A 20,591-nucleotide genomic window follows, 5' to 3' on the forward strand; every position below is an offset into this window, starting at 1 on the left:
TGGACCTCCTTCCTATTCTGAGCCCCTCGGACTGTTGTTCTGATGATGGCTCAGGTTGGAAGCCACAAGGAGCAGCAGCAGCCTGACGGAGTCCCTGGGCATCCTGCCCCCAGCCTCTCGAGGACCTGGAGAGTTCCCCTGGCCGGAGCTCTGCCAGCCTCAGCCCTGGAAGCTAACTGGGGTCTCAGCAAGGCCAACACCACTGGTGTGGAGGCTGTCAGCTGGGGCCCAGACCCACCGTGGAGCCAGAGGCCTAGCGTGAGGCTGCAGAGGCCAGCTCGCACATCACAGGTGACTGAGACGCCATCCTCACTGGTCAGCTCAATCCTGGGGACGTCCCTCCTTGTCGTGGCAGGAGGCAGATCAATGTGTGGACAGGTCTCCGTAGGCAGGGGGGAGTCATACAGCCTGTAGGTCTGGGGGCCAGACATGGGCTGAGTGGACAGATGGCAGGCAACGTGGGGCACTGAGGCGGGGGGGGTGTATGTGGATGTGACACGAGGCAGGAACGTGTCATCTGCCTGAGCCACCTGCCCCGCCCCCCCACTCTCACATGCTCACCTTCAGGCTCGGGTAGAGGACCAGGGTAGTGCCGTTCAGCTCCATGGACAGAGATGGTGGTCCCGAGGGGGCTTGGTTCAGTGTCAGCGAGAACGTGTCATGGGCAAAGTCCTTGGCCAGCAGCAGACTGCTGCAGTGGACACCAAGGCTCCACACCTGGCCATCGAAGGTCACCACGTACCTGGCCCCGGCCACCACAGCATGGTCTGGGAGGAAGAAATCCCAGGGCAGGTAAGTTGGGCCAGCTATGCCCGCTGCCCTGGGAGCCCTGAGCCCACGGGGACTCCAGGGTGGCCAGAGCCTCTCTGGCCAGTGTCCTTTTGGGCAGCCCCCCCCGGGGGGGGGTCTATCCCCAGGTCTTCTCCCCCCAGCCGCAGCTCAGCACCCTAAAGTGAGCCATCTCCAGCCAGGTCGACAATGAAAAGAAACAAAAGGCTGATACAAAGTGCCCTGAGGCAGCAAATCCGTGGAGCCAAGGGTGACGGCTAAGGGCCAGAGGCTGCTGGTGAGGCAATGAAAACACGCTGGGGGGGAGGCATGTGTACCTCTGTGAATACACTCGAAGCCGCCGAATTATATGCTTGGAATAAATGGTGTGCTGTGTGAATTATGTGTCAATGAAGTGACTGAAAAATAATCACTATAAAAAAAACGCACAGAACCATGGCCAAAGGCTCCATCCAATGCAAGGAAGGTACCACGGGGGCCTGGCTCTGCCCTCTTCAAGGGGGTCAGAAGACGGTCCGAGAAGGGGACCGCATGACTATCCCGGCCCGTTCTGCTGCTGAGCAGCGACTTGGGGCAGCGTCTGGAGGGGCCGGGGGGAGCCCTAGTGGACACATACCCTGACCATGGCCACACACGTATGGAACGCCAAGACCGGCTGCTCCGACCTCACCGTGCTGCCTAACAGAGAAAGTGCTCCCGACTCGAGGAGGGCGACCGCTTGCCCGAGCCTCAGCAGTCCCATGTGGACGATAAGAACCGCACGGATACACACCAGTCCGACCAGGCCCTGAGTGCCACGCCTGCCCCTGGGCGGAAGACCCACCCCAGCACCAAGGAATTCGGCTCACCAACCCCATGTGCCTGTGACCCAGAGGAGGGGAAACCAAGTCCCAGAGAGGTAGGAAGACTTGCCCGGGCACGAGCTGGAGGCAAACTCCCCAGGGGCCCCAAGTCCCTGGAGCCACATCCAGTCCCCGCCCAGCCCCTGGCCGCAGGCCCTGCCCGACCAAGAGTCTGGACTCAATCAGCTGCCTTCCGGCTCCAGCTGGAGGTCGGCCTTTTGCGTCTCCAGCACCGTCAAGGGGGAGGGAGCTGGCCTCGAGCCCTAAGCCACTTGGCCCACTTCTGGGGTGGGCCCCAGGCTCAGGCTTTCCTCTTCTGGACAAAAGCCCAGGTCTGCAGCCCAGTCCTCGTCCAGTAGCACCTTGGGCACTCTGGTAACCTCTGGGCCCAGCGGTCCTGGGCTCGGGCTCGGGGGGCCACCCAGGACCAGGCCCCCTCTTGTCTGTCCCTGCCAGGTCCTGCTGCCACGTCCCCCAGGGCAGAAGGGAGGAGGGGACCTCGAGACTCACATTCGCGGGGGCTCCCCAGCAGGCGGCGCTGGAGCCGGTAGTACTCGGCCAGCACATTGGTCGTGGACAGCTCGCGCAGCGGCTGCAGCAGCTTCTCCACCACGTAGCCAGTCAGCCGGGCCACAGCCAGGGGCTCGTCCCCCGCGGGCAGCAGCGGCAGAGTCACCAGCACCGAACGGTTCCTGGAGGGAGCACAGAGGAGCTGGAGACCCCAGCCTGACCTGCCTCTGCTTCAGGAAATAGCGGGGGCTGGACGAGGGTCAGGCTTGGGGCAGGCACAGTGCCTCCTTGCAAGGACTCAGATGTCTGAGCTCCCCCCAGGGCTGTGGGCGGCTGGGGCACCTCTGTGAGAACCCCGATGGTGGGGTGGGCCCACCTCTGAGGCTCTTCGACGGGAGCTGGACGAGGGTCAGGCTTGGGGCAGGCACAGTGCCTCCTTGCAAGGACTCAGATGTCTGAGCTCCCCCCAGGGCTGTGGGCGGCTGGGGCACCTCTGTGAGAACCCCGATGGTGGGGTGGGCCCACCTCTGAGGCTCTTCGACGGGGGGTGGACGAGGGCAGCAAGGGGAAGTCGGAGCCGAAGGGGACCTTGGGCATTCCACCCTCAAGGGAGGACCCTGAAACTTTCTCAGGGTGGAAAATGGGGGTCAGATTGACCTTGTGGGGTCTGAAGGAGCAGAGAGATCTCAGGACACACTGGGGTTGGAGGTGGACGAGGAATAATTCACGCCCTCAACTGGGGGTGCAGACGGCAGCATGGGAGGACATTTACCTCCTCCCAGGAGACTGGGGGGACCTGCAGCGGGGGGCCAGAAGTGGTCTCCAAAGCCTCCCTGCCCACTGCATCCCTTCCTCAGCACAAGCATCCAGTGGGGACCCCTGCCAGGACCTCCCCAGGAGGAGCCCCTACCGCACCAAACAGTCCCTCCATTCGCAGACAGCCTTGACTGGTACATTCCTCTTCACGCCAGCTGACACCCTGCCCGCTTGGCAGCTTCGCTCCACCCGCCCACGTTGTGACAGCACCGAGAGCCCCAGTGGCATGAGCGCCGACCACAGGAACAGGAGCGTGACACCCGAGGCCCTGAGCACTGATCCAGGGTTGACCAAGTCAGAGCGGGATTCAAGGCCAAGCATTCCCCGGGTCCCCATGAGCTGTGAGGCTGCTGGCTGTGGCCACTGCCATTCTGAGCGCCCCGCTGCTGACGGGGCCCCTGCCTGGGAGGGAAAGGGGCACACGCTCCCCACACCCCAGGCCTGTTGCTGAGGCTGGCTCTGCCGCCCCTTCCGGGCCGCCCCCTCTCTGACAACTCCCAGACTGTGAGACGGCCCAGGTCTCAGAAGAGCAGCTGCCTACTGGCTCTCTTCCACCAGGTGTCCTCATGGCTGCTCAAGCTCGACGCATCCGGACGGCACCCTGTCCCCACTCCTGCCACACAGACTGAATAAAGGCCCCAAAACACCCAAGTGCCTGGGCCCCAGGACTGCGGTAACTTAGTGGCCGAAGGCACTTGGCAGGTGCATTTAAGGGAAGGATGCTGAGATGGAATCCACGTGAGCTCATGAACCAGAAAAAGGGCAGGAGGAGGGTCAGAGAGACAACACCGAAGGACAGACGCTGAAAAGGAGGGGATGCGGTGGCTGCCAGCTTTGGAGGTGGAGGAAGGTCTCAGAGCCAAGGAGCGCCGGTGGCCCCAGCTCCTGGAAAAGGTAAAGGGGGTGGGTTCTCCCCTCGAGCCTCCCCGAGAGCCAGCCCTGCCGACACCTTGACTGCAGCCCACTGAAACGGATTTCAGACTTGGCAGCTCCAGCACGGCCCAAGAATAGATCTGTGTTGTTTGAAGCCACTCGCCATGTGGGTAAAGTGGCTACAGCCGCAAGAGAAACTAATAAAGCCAGTCTGCGTGCCCCCAGCCATCCCTCCTTGCTCCACGGGGACCGTCCCTCCTGCCCCCTGCAAGGCCAGAACCCTCGGTGCACCACCTCATCCGACCCCCAATCTCCAGGCCTGACCTCACAACACGTCCAGCATCTAAACACCTCGCCACCCCCCACGGCTCCCAGCTCGCAGCAGAGCCACCCTCCCGCCTCGCCTGGACAGCCGCAACACGGACCACTCCTTCCTGGGCTCCGCACGCCTATGCCCACCACAACCCCGTCCCCAGCCGCCGTCTCAACACCAGGGCCTTTTTAAATGGGATATAGACCATGTCTTTCTCAGCTCGAAACCTTCTGTGGGTTCCCATCTCAGACTAGAAGTCATCGTCCTCACAAAGGCCCCAGGCCACCCGGGTCCCCCTCATCCCTCAGGCTCACGCACCCTCGGCTCCAGCCCCGCTGGCTTCCTGGATACTCCTCCAACAGGCCCGGCACACTCCTACCCTGGGCCTTTGCATTGGCTGTGCCCTCTGCCTGGAACTCTTCCCTGGTGTCCACACGGCTTCCTCCCCCAGCTCCTTTCAGCCCTTGTTCAAATGCCACCTCCTCACAGAAGCAGACCATGGCTGCACCATTGCAAATGTGCCCCCCACCCCACTTGTCCTGCCTGTTTTTCTCTAGCATTTACCACCTGATACACCAAAGCAGAGGCTGGGAAACTGGCTCATGGGCCAGATCCAGCCTGTGTCCTATTTCTGAATAGCCTGCAAGCTAAGAGGAGCTTTTCTGTTTTTAAAGCATTATTAAGAAACAGAGCGAAGCTGACAGAGACCGTGTGGGCTACAAAGCCTGAAAACTTGGCCCTGAGGCCCACTGGAGGAAAGGCTGGCCAAGCCCAGGTGTAGATAACCTAGCTATTCTCTAGTGACCGCCTCCCGCCGTGAACAATGGACTTCGTGAGGACGGGGATTGGTCTCGTTCGCTGTTGTATCGAAAGAACCTAAAACAGCTCCCACACGGAGAACGTGTGCGTCAAATACCCGTGGAACGAAGACTAAGCCTCATCTTCGCAGATGAGGACCGAAAATGCCTCCCTGGCAGGGTCATCCTAAGGAATACACGAGACCGAGGGTGCTGTAGCCCAGGGCCCGGCCTGGGGCAGGGAGGCGGGGAAGGACAAGCCCCGAGTTACCTGGCTGAGAAGCTGTACAGGGCCAGCAAGGGCTTGCAGAGCCTCCGCAGGGCCTGGGACAGAGTGGCTTCGGCCCAAGACAGCATCTGGTGGGCGGCCTGCAAGGGGGTAGGGGAGGCGGGTGAGACGAGCCATCAGGGTTCGCCCCACCTGGCAGGCCCGTGTCCCACCCCCTCGCCCCACCTCACCAGCTCCAGGGCTGCCCCGATGGGCCTGGGGCCCAGGGCCCGCCACAGCCGCACAGCCGACTCCGCCCGCTCCCGCCACACCTCATCTAGGGGCTTGGGGGTCACCTCCAGGTAGGCGTCCTTCAGCGTGGCCAGGGGCCCTGCAACAGGTGGCCGCCACCCACTGTGAGCTCCCCCACCCCCCACCGGAGTCCTGACCACAGGCAAGGTGCCACTGCCTGCATCCCAGACCCGGCAGGGAGACCAGCCCCCTTCACGACCCAGGCTTCCAGGAAAAAGGGCCTGTTCCAGGGAATAAGGTGGCAGCACGAGGGACGGCAGGAAAGAGCCTGCCTGACAGGCCTGAGACTTCCCCTCTGCAAGGCCTGTTCACAGGGTCAACCCTGGGCTGGCATGTGGGAGTCCGGATTGGAGGAGGGCTGCCACCGCTCCCAGAACCGAGAAGAGGGCCTGGGTCTGCCCAAACTGTTAGTACGGACAAGTAGTTTGTGCCCGACACCCCCTTTCCTCCTGTGAGTCCAGAATGGTGGGGTGCGCTGGGGGAGGCTTCCTAACGTGACCAGCCCCCTAAGAAAACCCTGGATACAGGGTCTCTAATGAGCTTCCCTGACTGACAGTGTTGGACATGTGTCATCACCATGAGATGCTGGGGGAATTGAGGGCGTCCTGGGTGACCTCCCTGGGAGAAGGTTCTGGAAGCTTATGCCTGGTTTCCCTCCCTCGCTCAGGCCTTGGCCCCCACACCTCTTCCGTTTGCTGACCTTGCTCTGTGTGCTTTTGCTGTAACAAATCCTAGCTGTGAGCAGGAGAATATTCCAAGAACTGAGCCCTAGTGAGCCCCCGGAAGTGGGGATTTGGACACAGAGACATAAGCGGGGTGGGAGAGGAGGGCCAGCTGTCAGCCCTGGTGCTCCCGTGGAGAGGCCAGAGGTTCCCAGCACCACTCGGGGGACGGGGGACGCTCGGGCAACGGCGACCTAGCAGCCAGGACAGAAGCGTCAATCACACAGCCTCGCTAGTGCTGATCACAAACCAGAAACGGGCTCTGGAAACTTCCAGCACTGGGCCTCAGAAATAAAGCTCTCTGCCCAAAAGAAACCAGGTGGGGACTGGAAAGAAAATAGAGCAGGAGTCCCCAAAGAACGAAGGCAGTGGGCATGAGGGACGTTAGCTTGGAGACCTCCCAGGACGGAGGCAGCCGAGAGAACGTGAAGGCTGCAGGCCCATGAGGCCACGCAGGCTGGGGAGTCTCTGGGGTTGGGCCCTCGCTCTCGCACTCACGTTCCAGCTCATTCTGCAGCTGCTCCAGCCCCGCCTGCAGCCTTTCCAGGTAGAGCGGCAAGTGGTGGGTCAGCACCTGCCTGGCCTGGCTCTGGCCCCACAGCGCGGCCACTGTCTGGCCGCTCTCCACTACGGCCCCTAGTCCCGCATGGGACAACTTCAGGAGGGGGCCCACCACGCTGTCCAGGGTGCCCGCTGGCCGCACCTGGGCAGGGAAATCGAGGCAGAATCAGTGCGAGGGTCTGGGGCACGCAGCATTCCAGAAGATCCTCACGCCTGGTAAGTAGAGGGGTAGGCCGGGACGGGGATGGGGGGGCACATCTCCATACAGCACCTCCCCTTCTCCAAGTGTGTCCCCGACCCCCCACTTAAGTCTACCCACCAGGCGCCGGAACCTTTCCACGTAGGCATCCAAGCCTCGGACCTTCTTCTCCAACCGGGCTCTCACCTGGGCCCCAATGGCTGCGATCCTGGACTGCGGGCACACAGACAGACAGGCTGGGGGCTCCGGGGGTGTGTGTCACGGGACTGGGGTGGACAGGAGCTTCTCGGTGCCGGCCATAGGGCCGCGGGATGTGTTTGCATGCGACAGGGCTGCCTCTGGTTTGCTGGGCCCTGTTGGACCCAAAGGGCTCGCAGCCCCTGGCACCGTGGCCTCTGCCCCAGGGAAAACAGTGTCCCCCACCCGCAGGCCAGCTCACCTCCACGTGGCCCAGCAGGGTTCCTGGGCAGCCGTGCGCCGCCAGGCGGAGACTCTGGTTGGCAGCCTGCAGGGTCAGGCGTCCCAGGGGCTGCACGGACTGCCCGCTGTCCTGGAGCAGGGCCTCCACCTCAGCTGTCTGCCCCTGGGCACATGCCCGCAGCTCCACGCTCTCCTCTCGGCTCCCTGGGGTCAGGAAGGGTCCTGCTGTTGCCCCCGGGACTCTCCTGGCTGCCACCTGGCTGTCCACGCCACCTCCTCTCCATGAAGAGCTTCCCATCACCCCCAGGCCCTAGCGTTCTCAGGCCTAGAAGCGCACCACCCAAATCAGCTTCCCAGGCCCCCTGAGGCTTGGGCTCCTTCTCGTCCCCCAGCCCCCACCCACCTCTGGTCTGCCCATCTGGACCTTCTCCCGGCCTCTCCTGACATCACAGTCCCTACAGGTGGCCGCAGGGGGCTCACTGTTGCCTCCGAGCTGGGGGCACCACAAAGTCCTAATGGGGTTCCTTGACTCCTGAACTCTCAACACCCCAATCTCTGTCCTCGCTGGGGCCCACATGGGCCCCACCCCAGCCATCTGAGCGACCTCGCCGTCTCTACTCACCTTCCTCGTGGGCCACAGAGGCCTGGAGGCAGCTCTGGGCCCGGGACACTGACAGCCTCACTTTCTCCTCCCCATTGTCCACAATTCCCTCTAGCTGGACGCCGCACTGAGAAGCCGAGGTGGAGACCCGGCCCCGCAGGCCGAGCTGCTGAGCCCTGGAGCTGAGGATCTGCAAACAGGAGGGCAGAGGGCAGAGTAGGGCCTGGGCCCCTGCTCCTGCTAGCCCCAGGCCCAGGGAGAGAAAACGGAGCACCCACCCCCCAACATCGCCCAGGGCACTCACTGGGACCCCCATGTCCATCCCCACAACGTTCACTATTCCTGCCAACTGCAGAAAGTACCTATTAAGTCCACATCTGCAGGCCTAGTAAACAGGGGCACCCGCCATCCACGTGGCTTAAACATTGCCAACACCAGGCCTTGCCCTGGAACCGCTGCCTTAACCAATCCCGGTGGCCCTGGGCCTTGGCATTTTTGCCGTTCCTGGTGCCCAGGTGTTTGTACCTGCTGTGTGTTCTGCAATTTCAGGAGGACCCTGGCAAATATCTCAGCACAATGAGCCATGTGGGTAGCACGATGCGTCTGTGTATGGGGGTGAGCGCATGCCTGACTGCCTGAATCTTTCCCCTCCTCTCCACAGGGGCCCGTGCGTTGTCACGAGGACCAAACAAGGCTGGGAAAGCCTCTCTTCACCGCATGGACCCCCACATGGGGCAGATGGCTCACTCCCAGGCCGGCAGTTCTTGGGGCACTGGGATTACAGATGCAGGAGCAGCTGGGGGCCTGGCGCGCAGGCGGGGAACCCAAGCAGTCAGCCCTGGACAACCTCGGAAAGCAAATCTCTTTTGAAATGGCCGTGCAACTGTGCAGGGGAACAGAGGCCGAGTGAGCCCCGGAGGCAGAAGAGCCATCCCCATCCAGCTATGGATGCTGGGAGGAAACACCCACCTCATGAGCACCTACTATGTGCGGGCACTGTGCAAACCACGCTGCAAAGGAGGTGGCATTTGTTCCCGTTGGACAGAGGAGACAACTGAGGTCAGAAGAAGGAAAGTCACACAGTCAGGTGCACTCGGCCAGGGAGACGCAGAGGTGAGCAGATGGTAATAGAGATGGGGCACCTACTGTGTGCCTGTGCTAAGCGGGCAGAGGGAGGGGGTGCCTGGAACCCTACCAGCTGCCCTGCCAAGTATGTCCGCTCCCCACTTACAGATGAGGAGGCAGGGCTCAGCGAGGTCACTTCCCAAGATCACTTGGCCAGTGGGGGCAAAGCAGGCATCAAACACGGCTCTGCTCCCTCCTACCTTCCTGGGTTGTTTGGGGGGGGGGGCAGTAGAATAGGTCATACTGAGTGGCTGCTTCGTGTCAGGCTCTGCTCTAAGTGGTCTACACAGAGTTGCATATTTGATCTCCGCGGCATGAATCCCATGGGAGGCAGGGCAGGTGCAATGCTCACTCCCCACTGTCCAGGGTAGGATGCAGCGGCACAGAGGAGAAGCCAGTCGTCAGGAAGAGGCTAGGCTGGGATTTAAACCCAGACAGTCCAGCCGCTGCCTCTGAGTTATAGCAAGGGCCAGATGTTGGGGCAGGGGAGGAGCTGCTCTGTCTCAGGGCTCGGGCCAGGCCAGAGGGTCCCACCCCCCATGAAGCTCTCCTCCCACCAGGGAGCCAGCCTGCAGTTCCAACAGTGGCCACTAGGTGGCAGGGCCATCCAGGTGGTGCTGGCCTTGCAGGCCAAAGCAGGAGGAAGGGCATCCTCCTGGGGCGCAGGTAGCCCTGACCTGGCCACCTACCTCCAGCTCCCCTGAGAAATCTGACGCCCGAGGCTTGCTGTGGTTGCAGAGGGTCAGGCTGAGGTGCAGGCCGCGGTCTGGGTCCGGGGAGAGGGCCAGCTGGCAGTGGGAACACAGCAGGAGCCCACTGTGGCCCAGGGTGTGCTCCCCAGAGACTGAGAGAGCCTGGAATGAGAGGGGGGGTGTCAGCGGTCAGGGAACCACAGGGGCAGCAGCTTCCTCTCCCCACCATGCCCTGGCCTGGTCCAGACCACCTGGGCTGTCGCAATAGCCTATAGGGTCTCACTTCTTCCAGTTCAGCCCATAGTCCCTCCTCCACTAGGTAGCCAGACTGACCCTGACAAACGCAAATCAGACATTATCCCCTTGCTCAAAACTCTGCCTTCCTGTTGCACTCAGATGAAAAGCTGGTTGCCTTGACATGGCCCACAAGTCAGCGTTATCTTCTTAACCTCACCCCCTTGCTCTCCAAAGGCTGCCCTGTGTTCTTCCAGTACCTGAAGCATGTCCTGCCACAGGGCCTTTGCACTGGCAGTTCCTGCTGCAGGCCTGCACTTGTCAGTGAGGGCCCCCTGCAAACCCCCTCCCCTCTCCCTACGTCATTCCTTCACGGCATTCGTTCGTGCCTGAGTACATATCATGCATCTTTTTTAACCTTTTCCACCCACTGGAATGTGAGCTCCGAGGGGTGGGGTACCGGTCTGTCCCTTTCATCATCCTTGTCCCTGCACCTAGTATAGGGCCTTGCATTAAGTAAAGCCCACAAATGCCTTCTGAACAAATGGATGAATGGAGTTGGCAAACTGGCTCAAGGGCCAAATTTGGCTCACGGCTTGTTCTTGTAAGTAAATATGTGTTGGACCGATAGCCACACCTGTCCGTTTACATATACTCCATGACAGCGAAGTTGAGTGATTGTAACGGAGGTCCTATGGCTTGAAAAGCTAAAGTATTTGCTATTTGAACCTTTACAGGAAAAACTCTGCCCCTGGGATGGATGGATAGATGGGAAAATGGATGAATGGATGGATGGGAGGGTGGGTAAGTAGGTGGCTGGGTAGGTGAGTAGGTGGGTGGGTGGGTGAGTGGATGGATGGATGGATGGACGGACGGACAGGAGGGTGGGGAGTAGGTGGGTGATGGATGGACAGACGGATGGATGGGAGGGTGGGTGAGTGTGAACAGGTGGCTGGGTAGGGGAGTAGGTGGGTGGGCAGATGGCTGCGTGGGAGGATGGATGGATGAGAGGGTGGGTCAGTAGATGGATGGATGGATGGACGGACAGATGGACAGACAGGAGGGTGGGGAGTAGATGGATAGATGGATGGGAGGGTGGGTAGGTAGAAAGAAGGACCAATCAACCAGCTAAGAGATCCAGGAAGAATGTTGGGGGAAAGGGGTCCCAAAACTTCACCTCCAACAATGATGAGGCTGAGCCCCTTTCATTTACGTGTAAAGCACTCTTCCTGTATCACATCTCTTGTGTCTCACAGTCACCCTACATGCTGAAACCTATCGCCTCTGCTGGTCCTCAGCTGGAACACTGGACGTTGAGGGGATCACCTGCCCTGCCTGTGATCACCCCGCCGGCAGATGGCAGAGCGGTGATGTGGGCACCCAGCTCCCTCGCTCACACCCCTGCACTCTGCGGATGCTGTCCTCTCTCCTCACCCTCCCTCCATGGGTCCTTGGGCCCCTTCCCCAGGACAGACTCACCCTGGGCAGGTCGCAGAGCCCCAGGTGCAGGGAGTGGTGCAGCCAGCGGGTATAGTCGGTCTCCACTTCGCCCCGGAAGCTCTGCGTGGTGCAGGAGCCAGTGAAGACGTGCTCCAGCAAGGCCTCTGCGTGGATCTTGTCTGGCTGGGACGGCCAGTGCCGCTGGAATAAGAGGGCACTGTGAGGCAGGGGCTCGTCCCATAGGAGGGGAGAGTGCCCATGGCCCGCTGCAGATGGGAGACCTGGGGAGAGGGGAGCAGGTGCTGGCAGTCCCCCGATTAGAGCTCTGGTCAACCACAGCAGCCACTGATTGGCCAGATGTCTGCTGGGAGCACTGGGGGCCTGAGCCTATGGGGTCCCAGAACCCAGGGTGCGAGACCCCAGAGGGAACAAGGCTGGCTTTCAGGACCAGCCGTCCCCATTTCCCCATGGCCCGGTCCCTGTTCCAGGCTCTGCAGAACAGTGCTCGGCCCCAGCAGCAGCCCCGGGTAGGCAGTGATGCCGGGAAGACCCCGACCCTGACACCTCCAGGAACCTGATCTCCCCCGCCCCCAAAAGCCCTCTGGTGTCACCAGCCCCTTCCCTCGTCTGCTCCAAGGGCTCACCTCATGCTGGGCGCCTTGCTTCCCTCATCTCCCAGAGCTGTCACTATACCCCAGTCAGGGGAGGAGTATTGTGCCCATTTTACAGACGAGAACACCAAGGCTCACAGGGGAGAAGTGAGTTGCTCACGATCCTGCAGCACCGCTAGTGCTGCCCCAGGACCCCACGGCCTCAGAGCCAGTCACTTTCTACAGCAGTGGGGACCACCCTGTGGGTGACCTGCCAGGGACCCGGCTTTCTAGGCCTCACCTCATACGTCAGGTTCTGCTGCACCCGACGTCGGTCCCATGACAGGTCAAGCTGCTCGCTGAACACGGCCGGGGTCTGTGTGAAGGCCCCACAGGCCCTGAGGGCGCTCAGGCCCCAGATTTCCTGGAGCTGACAAGAGGATGGAGTATGGGACTTGGGGGAGCCAGCACAGGGCCCCAGAGTTAGGGAGAGCCCGTGCTCGGCTTGGCAGTCCGGCCAGTGCCTACCTGCCCCGGGGAGGCGGCTAGGCAGCCGTCCCAGATGGTATCGTACTCTGAGGACCTGTTGGTCCAGGTGAGGTGCAAGGTCACGGGTTGCCCTCTGTCCCAGGCCAGCTGTACCTGTATGGGGACAGAGGGTGGTGGAGGGGAGGGCCAGAGGAGAGGCTGGTGCTCTCCATCTGTGTGTGTCCCAGGGGTGGGGGCAAAGACAGTGGGAGGGGTGGGAAAGGCTGGTGGGAGGGGGAGCCCACCAAGGCAGGGGACGAAGCCGGGGAGCTGGAGACACTGCCCTCCCTCCTGCCTTTGTCCGCAGGTACTCAGAGCCTTGCCCAGCCTGGGAGACTGGAAGTATTTAGATGGAAGACGTCTCATTCCCCAGTACCCAGCCTTGCTGTTTCCAAAGCCAGAAGGAACTCCGTGCCCCTCACTCTGGGCCTCTGGGCTGCTCTGGACTGAACCGTGGGCCCCACCCCGTTCTTCTGTTGAAGCCCTCATCCCCAGAGTGATGGTACTAGGAGGCAGGGCTGATGGAAGGGGCTTAGGTGTCAATGAGGTCATGGGGTGGGCCTCAAGATGAAATCAGCTCCAGTGAGAAGAGACCCCCGGAGAGTTCTTGCCCTGGCATGTGAGGACGCAGGGGAAGACTGCAAGCCAGAAAGACAGCGCTTGCCAGAACCTGACCAGGCTGGCAGCTTCACCTCGGACCTCTAGCCTCTAGAAGTGGGAGAAATACGTGTTTCTGTTTTAAGCAACAGACGTCATCTAGCCATATATACCTGTACTGTTTTGTGATGGCAGCCCGAGCAGACTAAGGCAGGGGTGCTCACCGGACCTCCTCTCCCTGGCTCCTGCCCCACCACTTACTCTGTTCCAGCTTCCCTGCCTCTGGCTCTTCCTGAAGCTCCTCGGCCTGTTCCTACCCCAGGACCTTTGCACTTGCTGTTCCTTCCCTCCTGGAATGCTATTCCTGCAGCTTATCAGGAGGTAGCTCCCTCTCATCCAGAGGTCCTCAGCTGACAAGCCGCCTCCCCCAGGAGGCCCTCCCTGACCACCCCATCTGATTAGTTTCTCTCTCCGCTTCCTCTCCACTTTCTTCACAGGGCTTATCACAACTCTTCATTTTTTTCTTCATTCACTGGCTTGAATTTTAGGGTCTCTGTTTGGCCTGGCACAAATGGTCTACTGTTGACACACACTGGCCTACCGTCTTCCACTTCATAGCTGAGAACACTGAGGCTCAGAGAGGGTCCATGAGCTAGGTGAGGAGCCCAGCTGCCCTGCGCGGACCCCCTGCGGTTCCCGACTAAACTGAGACGTGCGTAACTGAGGAACTGGACGTGCGTGTAAGCTCTTGCCCCGCTAAATTGTGAGCTTTTTAGATGCAGGACTATATGCTTTGAACACTGCCTGGCATGCAGTAGGCGCCTAATAAGGTATCGGTGAAGGAATGAACGAATGCAGGATGCTTCAGGGTGCCCTGCTTCAGGAATGTGTGACTCTGGAGGAGTCCTTCCCAACAGGAGACAAGCAGAACCTTCTTCCCCTGCACATGGTACCCGGGTCGTGGGCTGGCGGCTCAGTCGTGCAGCTCCCTAACCCCCAAGAGCCCCCCCACCGGGACCTCCGATGCTCCCCACTCACCTGCGCGTCCCGCTGGCCACCCTTGCCCTCAGCCAGGCCGCTGGCCTCGATGTGCCACCAGGAGAGGTTGAAGGGGTGAGCCAGGGCCAGGCGGGCGGCCAGCGTGCCTTTCCCCAGCTGCAGAGCTGACGCGACCACCACCTGGGGAGGGGGACAGGCTGAGCCAGAGGCCTCGTGCAAAGGGGCAGCCCCCTCCCCACCCTGCGCAGACAGCCTTCCAGGACAAGGGCGTGAGGGCAGCTGGCTCTGGGCACATGGCCCCAGCACCGTGGGGGGCCCTTGGAGAGACATGGCCCATTCTGCAGACAACGAAGTCAAGGCTTGGAGCGGGGTAGACACGGACAGTGTATGACAGAGACGGTGGCTGAGGACAGAGGGGCTGGAGGCCTTCACAGGTTAGAATGCCAGCCCTGCCTTCCACTAGCTCTGTGACTCCAGGCAAGCCGCTCTACCTCTCTGGGCTTCGATTTCATCCTGTCAAAGCCAGGCTCAGGTGCCCCCTGTGGCTCAGGTGTTGCTAGAACCGAATTCTACCCCCACCCAGCACCTTTCCCACCCTCTCCCAGGGACTGGGACCTGCCGGGCTGGCCCCGGTGAGGCTCCTTGGGCAGGCCTGGGCCCCGAGTGTCCCGCTCAGGCTCCAGGCTCGGTGGAGTTCCCAGGGTCTCCCTTCAGCCCTGACACCTACCTGGTCCTTGCCATCCCAGCCCACGACCAGGTCGTCCCGGTGTCTGCGTCGTGAGTGCTCGCAGGACAGGCGGAGGCTGCCGCGCCGTGGTGGGGAGAGGGGCGGCGGGTGGGTGAGCTCCGCTGGACGGGGGCACAGGGAGGGGGCGGGCACGAGAGGGGAGCATGTGGGCTTGGCGGGGGGATCTCAGCAGACACAGCCACCAACCCAGGCAGGTGGCCACGGGGAGGCCACGTGCTCGGGTCATCTGCACAAAATTCAGGAGCTCCAACCTCACTTGGCCACCACACCACTGGGCGCACTCCCTGAGCTGTCCCCGCGAGAGCCCCAGATCTCCGCTCCCCTGCCTTCTGCAAGGAGACCGAATCTATCTCAGAGGCCCTTGAACCTGGGCTGGCCTGCGACCTGCTAACAGAATTTGGTGAAGGCGACACCGGCCGGATCCCGGCCCAGGCCAGAAGAGGCCTCCGCACCCGCTCACCCTCTGGGACGCCTGCGCAGCCCCCAGAGGAACGAAGCCGGGCTGGCTTGTCGGACGGTGACACCACACAGCGGAGCGCCTGGAGGGGCCAGCCTACGCCGTCCCAGAACCGCTGGCAGCCGGCGAGCCACCGCATGAGCCCAGGAGCCCCGCCGAGATCAGCAGCAGCACGTGCCTGCCTGACGCCCACTGTCACCTGCCACTGAGTTTCCAGACGTTCGTCACACGGCAACAGCTGCCTGGTCCACCGCCCAGCCAACATCATCTACCACTCAGACCTCCCTCACGCTCGCAGGCTCCTGGTGGCCCTGTGACTGCCCCTCACCCACCCGGGCCACACTCAGCCGCCCTCCACTCTCCCTCTGTCCTGGACTGTGACACAGATGCCACCCCCACAGCGGACAGTCTCTGGGCCTCTAGGTTTGCTTCCCTCATCCCCTAGATGGGGCCCAGCTGCCCTGACGTCCTGCCTCACTTAACCCCGGCTCGTGAGGCCACCAGTCCATCCTGTCTTCCCAGACCCATGGGCAGGAGTCCAGCTGAGACTCCGTGGTAGACGCTGGCCACCTTGGTGACCTCCGAACTCTCTGGAAGGGGTGCCACCTGTCCCCACACAGGCTCCTGGGAGCTGCGCCAAGGGTCGGTGACACCAATGATGTCATCGGGTCATGGGCCATTGGTCATCGGTGCAGGGAACATTCGTGCACCCCACACTCAGAGCCATAACCCTCATCCCTTCCAGCCTCTGACCGCTCAGCTCCTCAGCTCCGTGACCACAGGGCAGGGTCCCCCAGCTGCTCAGCCCCCTCACAAACCCTGTGCACACGCCCGCATGCTGCCCTGGTGCGCTGAGGAGCCACACGTTTCCTCTGCCTCGGAGGGCACACGTGTGGCGGCCGTGACCCTGGGGAGACGCCGTCCGACCACCCGGTGAGCTGTGCCCCCGGGAGCAGGGTCTGCACTATGTCTCCCACTTGGCAGCCAGCAGGGCAGGCTCTGCTCCATGTAAAGGGGGCTCATCACACAGAAACTGACAGTTCGTGGGACGGCACGGCCCTCCCAGGGCCGCCTGTTTCCCGGAGGGCCTCGGGGACACATGTGCCATCCGTGGGGCTACTGGGGGACAGCACTCACCTCCCCTGCCAACCGTCGGCCTCTGCTCTGAAACTCCCTGGGGAGGCTCGGGGTTGCCCCATCTAACACTTGCCGTCTGCTCACACTCAGGGTAACCCTAACCCGGCTGGGACCCTGCGTGACCTGCATCCTTCAGCCCTCCCACCTGCCTCCTCTCCTCACCCCCCCTTCAGTGCACTCCCGCCACACGGGCCTCGCTGCTGTGGCTCCAGAACCCCAGGCTTGTTCCCACCTCAGGGCCTTTGCACCTGCCTTTCCTTTTGCTTGCAATGCCCCTCCACAGATCCCCGCCACGGCCAGTTCCTTCTCATCATTCCGGGCTCAGCGTGGATGTTACATCCTCAGATAAGCCTTCCTCGCCTACCCCACCTGAAGGAGCCCTGCACCCCTCAATCAAACCCTTCTGACTCTTAGCAACACCCTGATGTGATTTTTTTCATGTTCACATCCCTGCTCACGGCCTCTCCCCTGAAGGCAGGGACCTGGGCCCATCTCACTTCCCGATGATTCCCAGGGCCTGGAACGGCACCTGGGATGGGCAGTTGTTCAAAGATGGTTCGCTGAGCAAACGGGCCACCCCTGCCAGTGACCTCTCGGACACTCACCCTGGAGACTGAGGTTCCTAGAGGGCCTGGGGAAGGGCCTAGGCAGGCTCCCGTTGAGGACCGCCTCCTGGTCACCCCACAGAACTCTCTGGTGCAGGGTGTGGGTCCCATGGGCTCTCTCATACGAGGTCTGCAGGACCAGCTCCCCGGGAAGAACGCTCAACTGGAAGAGAAAGACAGCACTGGGTCACTGGGCAACCCGGCCCACACTCCTGCTTGGGGTAGGAAAGAAGAGGCACTTTCAGAAGAGGAGAGACAGGGAACGTCTGTGGGGCATCCACGGTTTGCTGGGCTGTCAGATGCATTGCAAAGTCATAAGGCCAAAGGCTCCCCAGGAATGGGCAGACAATGAGGTAGGTTGTGGGGCACGGGGAGCGGGACACAGGAGACTGCATGGCCCTGTGAAAGGATCACCACTGCTCAGCTCCACTTCCAAGCTGTGTGGCCGTGGGCCAGTGTCCTAACTTCTCTGAGCTCAGTTTCCCCAACTATAAGAGGGGATGAGAGGAACGGCGCTAAGCTCTGAGATAACGTGAGGGTGCATCCTCCCAGGGCCGACCCGCGGGCAGTGCCATGTGGGAGCTGCTGTGGCTGGGAGTAGGGTTTCCCAAGCACGTACTGAGCAGGCATTATGGTCGGGACTGAGGGCTGAGTGTTGGGGTACAAAGATAACCGAGACTGGTCCTGGCCCTCTGGGGGCTCCTGGCAGAGCGGGAGACATCACAAGAGACAGAAAATGATGGGACAAGCTGACAAGGGTAGCATGAAAGATACTCAAGAGGCAAAGGAACACAGAGAAAGAAATTGGTGGACAACGCAGGGAAGGGCATTCTAGGCAGAAGGAACGCCCTATGCAAAGGCTCGGAGAAGAGGACTCTCCCCGTTAGGTGGGTGCCCCCATGGAGGGTGGCTGAAGGGCCCTGCAGGGGGACTTGCTGGGAGGAGGGGGGAGTTTACTCTTGAATGTCTTACTGTCCTCCTAAGCACAGTGGCTTCCTCACTGGTATCTCTGCTGCCCCCTGTAGGTCACTCCCCATACAGCAGCTGGAGGGATGGGAAATCATCATTTGGATCCTGTCCTCAAAAGGCTTCCAATTTCAGAGAACGAAATCCAAACTCCCCCTGTGGCTTATCATGCCCTACGATCGGACCTCTGCAATCTCCTCCTCACCCACTTGCTCCAGCCCAGCGGCCATTCCTCAGAGAGACCAACTCGTTCCTGCCCCGGGCCCTTTGCACGTGTCACTCCCTGAGCCCGGAATGCCCTTCTACCGGATTTTCAAACGGCTGACACTTGTCATCCGGGGCTAGCTCAGTTGTCACCTTCTTTGTGAGGACTTCCTGGCCACCTGAAGAGCTCCCCAACCATGCACTCACTCCTATCACCCCGTTTTCTTTTCTCTCTAGAAGGTATCCATCTGGCTACACTCCATCTGGAATGTTTTCTTATTTAATTGTGTGATTTTCTCCCCACCAGACAGGACACTTGATGAGAGGAAGGACCCACCAGTCCCGTCCCAGGCAATGTCCTCAGCTTCTGGACTTGTGCCTGCCCCAGGCCCTAGTAGGGGCTCAGCAAGTAATCTGGGAGGGAAGGAGGGAGGGAGGAAGGGACGGACCCCGAGAGCAGCTGAGAATCCATTCCAGCACATTCCAGCTGCTTCACAGCTCTTCACAAATCCCTCTTTTCTCCCAGAGCTGCCGCCGGAGCCCCCCCACCCCCAGCACTCCCTGGCTGCCCTCCACGCACCTGGGGGAAGGTCTGTTCCAGCCTGATGATGTTGGTAACACTGGCCTTCGCAGTCACCAGCCGGGTGTCCATGTGGAAACTATTCTCCCCCACCACCAAGAAAACCATGCTCTCGGCTTCACGCTCTGAGTACTGGAGCTGGATCGGGAGAAAAGCAGGTGAAAGACGTTCTCATTGCTCTCTGATGGAATATTCGGACAGATACTGGCTCCAGGCTGGAGGCTCTGGCCCCGGACACCCACGGCTTCCTGGACTGTTTGAAATCTAGTGAAATGAGGGTCCTGAGTTTCGGTTTAGGCCACTAGGGTGCCCATGGCAACCATCTCCCCCAGTCCTTCATGCTGTCACCCTGACTTGAAGACAGCGACGGGCCTGGGGCCGTCAGGCAAGAATTCCATTGCATTACCAGAGTGGACAGCAGGGGGCAGTCTAGCGCAAGTCACAATGCACAAGCAGGGCCATCAAACATGCCCATTCTGGATCTCTGTCACACGGGGTGGATGACCTCTGGCTAGCTCCTTAACCCCCGGGTCTGTGCTCTCTAACCTGATAAATTGGGATAATGACACTTTATTAATGTGTCGATGTGAAGATCGTATGAAATAACGGGCCATCTTCTAGACTGGCTACGAAACAGACTCACTTGGGGCCCCGGCTATGCACACAGATTCTGGGCCCCTACCTACAGCCTGGAAAACAGAACCTCTGGGGACAGGATGGAGAAACTGGTACTTTTAAAGAGCTCCGCAGATTAGCTTGACCTCAGTCAAAGCATTCAACCTGAATCTTGAACAAAGAGTCTGACAAATCCAAATGGAGGATTTTTGCACATGAACTGCCAGGACAGGTCAAAATGGTCAATGTAGGACTTCTTCTTAAAGGTGGTTAAGGACTGGGGCGCCTGGGTGGCGCAGTCGGTTAAGTGTCTGACTCTTGATTTTGGCTCAGGTCATGATCTCAGGTTCATGATCCCAGGGTTGTGAGATCAAGCCCCACATCAGGCTCTGTGCTCAGTGTGAAGGGTTGGCTTGAGATTCTCCCTCTCCCTCTGCCCCGCCCCCTGCGCACGCGCGTGCACACACACTCTCTCAAATCTTTTTTTAAAAAGGTGGCTAGAGACAAAGATGTATTTAGGGGGAAGTATATGAATATCTGCAACTTACTTTGAAATGCATCAAGAATTCAGACGGAGGGAGAGCCATCTGATTCAGCAAGAGGAGTAGGAGTGAGAACATCGAGGCAGAGGGTATGTGGAATTTCACTCTAAAACTGTTAATTTTCCAGTATTTGAAAAGTTTAATAAAATATTGGGGGAAAAATAGGTACGGGGTGGGAGAAAAATTTCTAGAGCAGGGGTCTGCTTTGGGTCAAACTTGGCCCACCACTCGATTTTGTAAATAAAGTTTTATTGTAACACAGCCATGCCTGTTTATTTACATATTGTCTATGGCTGCTTTTTTGTTACAGTGGCAGCATTGGGCAGTTACAACAGAGATCATATTGGGTTTAAAGGCTAAAACATTTACTATCGGGCTCTTTACAATACAAGTTTGCAGATCTGAGTTCTAGATTCACTCACTCAGGAGACAGGGCATCTAAATACTCTGGACGATCCTGGAGTGTGTCCGGGATTTAAAACAAACAAAAAATGCAGCTTAAAAGAACATTATTGGGGCAACAGGGAAATTTTATTACAGACCATATATTAGGTAACAGTATGACTACA

General features: G+C 60.2%; 1 protein-coding gene across 1 annotated transcript in view; it reads right to left on the reverse strand.

Annotated features, from left to right (window-relative positions):
• The window catches only part of LOC113270878 (uncharacterized), a 144,956-nt gene that overhangs the window by 17,364 nt on the left and 107,001 nt on the right, over nucleotides 1-20,591 (reverse strand). The window contains exons 46-62 of the mRNA XM_057315114.1: nucleotides 18,866-19,003; nucleotides 17,116-17,278; nucleotides 14,896-15,017; nucleotides 14,208-14,348; nucleotides 12,573-12,686; nucleotides 12,346-12,474; nucleotides 11,494-11,655; nucleotides 9,778-9,942; nucleotides 7,985-8,153; nucleotides 7,382-7,566; nucleotides 7,063-7,155; nucleotides 6,681-6,885; nucleotides 5,400-5,539; nucleotides 5,212-5,309; nucleotides 2,142-2,323; nucleotides 562-767; nucleotides 239-416 (exon numbers count right to left, since the gene is read on the reverse strand). Coding sequence (XP_057171097.1) covers nucleotides 239-416; nucleotides 562-767; nucleotides 2,142-2,323; nucleotides 5,212-5,309; nucleotides 5,400-5,539; nucleotides 6,681-6,885; nucleotides 7,063-7,155; nucleotides 7,382-7,566; nucleotides 7,985-8,153; nucleotides 9,778-9,942; nucleotides 11,494-11,655; nucleotides 12,346-12,474; nucleotides 12,573-12,686; nucleotides 14,208-14,348; nucleotides 14,896-15,017; nucleotides 17,116-17,278; nucleotides 18,866-19,003 — 2,590 coding nt within the window. The remainder of the gene's footprint in view (nucleotides 1-238; nucleotides 417-561; nucleotides 768-2,141; nucleotides 2,324-5,211; nucleotides 5,310-5,399; nucleotides 5,540-6,680; nucleotides 6,886-7,062; nucleotides 7,156-7,381; nucleotides 7,567-7,984; nucleotides 8,154-9,777; nucleotides 9,943-11,493; nucleotides 11,656-12,345; nucleotides 12,475-12,572; nucleotides 12,687-14,207; nucleotides 14,349-14,895; nucleotides 15,018-17,115; nucleotides 17,279-18,865; nucleotides 19,004-20,591) is intronic.

This window comes from Ursus arctos, unplaced genomic scaffold (assembly GCF_023065955.2).
Source record: "Ursus arctos isolate Adak ecotype North America unplaced genomic scaffold, UrsArc2.0 scaffold_2, whole genome shotgun sequence".
NCBI lineage: Eukaryota > Metazoa > Chordata > Mammalia > Carnivora > Ursidae > Ursus > Ursus arctos.